Source organism: Palaemon carinicauda, chromosome 23, assembly GCF_036898095.1.
Source record: "Palaemon carinicauda isolate YSFRI2023 chromosome 23, ASM3689809v2, whole genome shotgun sequence".
Lineage (NCBI taxonomy): Eukaryota > Metazoa > Arthropoda > Malacostraca > Decapoda > Palaemonidae > Palaemon > Palaemon carinicauda.
This window is the reverse complement of record NC_090747.1, coordinates 758573-762500: the sequence shown is the minus strand read 5'-3', so window position 1 is coordinate 762500 and position 3928 is coordinate 758573. Positions and strand designations below refer to the sequence as shown.

The following is a 3928-nucleotide window of genomic DNA, read 5'->3' as shown; positions in this document are numbered from 1 at the left end:
TTAAAAGCTTCCTTACACTGATCAGACCAATAATATTTCTTTCCCTTCTCTAAGAGGTTAGTAAGAGGTTGAGCAAGGTCCGAGAAATCTCGCACAAAGCGGCGATAATACCCAGTCATTCCCAGAACTCTTCTCACCTCTCTAATATTACCTGGCCTTTTTAAATTAATAATAGCCTCAAGGTTAGCTTGTTTCGGGGCTACTTGACCTAACCCAACCTCGTGACCCAAATAACAAACCTTGGCCTTACCAAATTCACATTTGGCTAAATTAATAACCAAACCAGCGGACCTAAGAGGCTCAAATACCTTACGCAATCTCACCATATGCATACTCCAATCATCACTATATACAACCAAGTCATCATTATAAATTTCAGTTCCCTTTAAACCACAAATGACCCTATTCATAAGCCTCTGGAAAGTACACGCGGCATTCTTCATCCCAAATGTCATAACCTTGCATTCATATAACCCAAAAGGAGTTACGAATGCCGAAATTTCACGGGCTCGATCAGATAAAGGAACCTGCCAATAACCCTTCAATAAATCCAATTTCGTAATATATACTTGGCAGACCCTATCTGATCGAGACAGTCATCAATACGCGGCAAAGGAAAGGAGTCATTTTTGGTGTGGGTATTAACCTTACGATAGCCCACACACATGCGGAACTTCCCATCGGCTTTGCCCACAAGAACAACAGGGGAACTCCAAGGGCTAACAGAGGGCTGAATGAGGTCGTGTTCTAACATATATCTGATTTCCTCCTCAACTAAATCCCTCTTTACCGGATTTAACCGGTAAGGACTTTGTTTAACAGGAGAAGCACTACCCACATCTACGTCATGACAAAGAAAACTAGTTCTACCAGGAGAGTCTCTGAATAAATCTGAAAAAGAATATATTAAATTGGACATATCCTTTCTTTGATGAGGATCTACATGTTTCAAACCTACCTCTACCATTACTAAATTCTGTACATTACTAAACAGTACATCAGAGGAAACCTGATTCAATAAATCCTTGGAATCCTGAGAAGGCATTTCTACAGCTACAGCTACTGGCTCGGGTACATCTTTTGAGGGAACATTGGTCTTACCATGATAGGCTTTCAACCGGTTTATGTGGAAAATCCTACAATTTCTGCTTGAACCGGGAGCTTCAATCTCATAGTTCATCTCAGACAACTTCCTCAAAACTTTCCAGGGACATTTATACCTAGGTTCCAGAAAATTGTCAGGTTCCATACTCAAAACCAACACCATATCCCCCGGTTCAAATGAACGGGCATTAGAATTTCTGTCATAATTAGTTTTCATTTTATTTTGCGCAGAACTTAAATTATCACGCGCAAACTTCCAGGCGCCAACCATACGTTTTCTCAAATCATCCACAAATTCTCCTACTTTTATATCCCCCCTTCGATCGGCCCCAATGCTTCACAAAAAATATCCAAAGGGCCATGGACTTTTTGCCCATAATTTAGTTCGAAGGGAGCTACACCGTTGGAGGCATTGGGATGATTTCTAATAGCAAAAAGTGCAAGTGGAAGTTCTTTGTCCCACATAATTTTTCTTTAAAAGAGATTTAAAAGTTTGGTGAAACCTCTCCACCACACCCTGACTCTCCGGATGGTACGGAACGCTTGTAATATGTCGAATGGCCAGTTCAGCATATTAACCTCTAAACATTTTACTCATGATATTAGTACCACAATCGGTTTGAATAACACGAGGTAGACCGTACCTAGAAAAGAATTCAATTAATTTCTCAAAAACTACTTTAGAGGTTATTCTTCTCAATAGGAAAACTTCGGGAAATCTAGAGGCTCTATCCATAATTGTCAATATATAAACATACCCAGATTTAGTTTTCGGTAAAGGACCAACCACATCTATTACCAATTCTGAGAACTGCTCTCCGATAGCAGGAATAGGATTTAGAGGAGCCTTCGGAATAATTTGATTAGGTTTTCCCATTACCTGACAAACCTCACACTCTTTCACAAAACGTTTCACAGACAATTTCATCCCAGGCCACCAACAATATTTAGCCAATCTAATGAAAGTTTTCTATACTCCAAAATGACCTAAAAGGAAATTATCGTGAGCGAGACTTAATACTGATTCACGGAACTGAGAAGGGACCACCATTTGTTCGATCCGAGAAGTCATACTCGGATCGTCAGTTGCTAGTCTACTAAATCGGTCCAAGATATTATGAATTAAACCAATCCGAGGCCTAGTCAGATCACTAATATCACCTAACTCAAAATTAAATTCAACTTTCTGGGCCTTAATGAAAGCCGAACGGTCCCAATCAGGTTTCAAAGCATTAATAATAACAGGATTACTTGTACTATCTACAGACCCGGGTCTTTCTACACCTACTTATAAACTACTAAGTAACAATTCATCATCCTTATCTATTTCAGCAGCTCTGGCCGTGGCACGGGTCGTTACAGAAACAGGATAAGCCTCGACAGACAAAATGGGAAATAATTCACTACCTTCATTATTGAGCATATCATTTCCCAAAATGCCGTCAATACCAGGGATGGGGAGATTATCGACAATGGCCAACTCTGTAACTCTGTCATATCCGGGAAAAGACAACCTAACATCCACTAATGGAGCAGATACAACCGTGGTTGGGAACCCTCCCAGAACAACATAATTACCTGAAAACTCTTTTAAACCATTCAAAGATTTACCTAAAACCAGAGTCCGAGCGGAGCCAGTGTCTCTCAAAAACTTTACATTGATGGTGCCCGATTTAAGGAATATTTTACCTGGCAGGACATATTTATCAAAATTCAGTCAGGAATTCTTATTACTAGCGGAGGGATTATCATTAGTGTCTACACTACTGCTAACTACTGACGGTTTTTCACCCTTATCATTAGAGTCAGACCTGTTTGAAATTAATGAAATAGGATTCTGTCCATTTCTCTCTAAATACCTCCTACGGGCATGGCATTGGTTCTGGAAGTGACCTGGTTTGTTGCACCAGAAACAGGTTCTTTGTCGTCCAGAACCTTGGTTATTATTCCTATTATTGTTATTGTTACTGGACATATGCATACCCCTGTTAGCAAAACTACGTGGAGGAGGCGGCCCTCCAGAGATTTTAACATTATTATTACCTGGAAAAGAACTTGTATTACCTTTAGAAACAGATGAGGAGGGTTCTACTCTATTAAAATTATTACTTACACTAGTAGAGGGATCATTCCTACTTGGACAACTAAAATTACCCGCCCCGGAACGATGAGTCAAAAAATATTCATCGGCCAATTGGGCGGCATTCCTAACTTTCACAACCTTTACCTCCTCGAGATGAACTCTTAACTCCTTGCTACAAGCCTTCATGAATTCTTCAAGGAGCAACATTTCCCTTATTGCCGCAAAAGACACTACCTGGCGAGTCTTTATCCAGTCGTCGAATTGATTTTCCTTGAGCCGAGCAAATTCCACAAATGACTGAGAAGGGTGTTTGTTATCGTTCCTAAACTTTAACCTATAAGCCTCGGGTACCAAATCATAGGCTTTAAGGATCAGTGTTTTGACCTTCTGGTAATCCCGAGCAATTCCTTCCTCCAAGGCATTGTACACCCGGATTGTCTTGCCCACCAACCTGCATTGGATTAACACAGTCCACATTTCCGAGGGCCAAGACAATCGAGTGGCAACTCACTCAAATGCCTTGAAGAATTCAGGGACGCTCTTTTCGTCGAACACTGGCACCAATTTTAAAGCGGTACCCAAATTAAACCGGTCATTATAATTACTCCTGGGGGAACTGATCATATTGGTCCCCTGCAACCTAGCCATCTGTAACTTTGTATTTGCCACCTCCAACTCGTGACGCCTTGCCCTCTCGTTCTCTTCAAACTCTAGTTTCCTTAATTCTATTCTTTTACTGAT

At 40.7% G+C, this 3928-nt stretch overlaps 1 protein-coding gene across 1 annotated transcript; it reads right to left on the bottom strand.

The window, feature by feature from the left end:
• Positions 1 to 2392: 2392 nt before the first annotated feature.
• On the bottom strand, positions 2393 to 3664 carry LOC137617081 (uncharacterized). Its single transcript, XM_068346918.1, has 2 exons — positions 3088 to 3664; positions 2393 to 2793 (listed from the first exon to the last, which is right to left on the bottom strand). The coding sequence occupies exons 1-2, from the start codon at positions 3662 to 3664 to the stop codon at positions 2393 to 2395; spliced, it is 978 nt and encodes a 325-aa protein (XP_068203019.1).
• Positions 3665 to 3928: the final 264 nt, after the last annotated feature.

Coding starts and splice junctions, on each gene's coding strand:
- LOC137617081 (XM_068346918.1), bottom strand. CDS start 3,664: ATGTGGACTGTGTTAATCCAATGCAGGTTGGTGGGCAAGACAATCCGG. Junction 2,794..3,087: donor ACGTAGTTTTGCTAACAGGG/GTATGCATATGT, acceptor ATGTCCTGCCAG/GTAAAATATTCCTTAAATCG.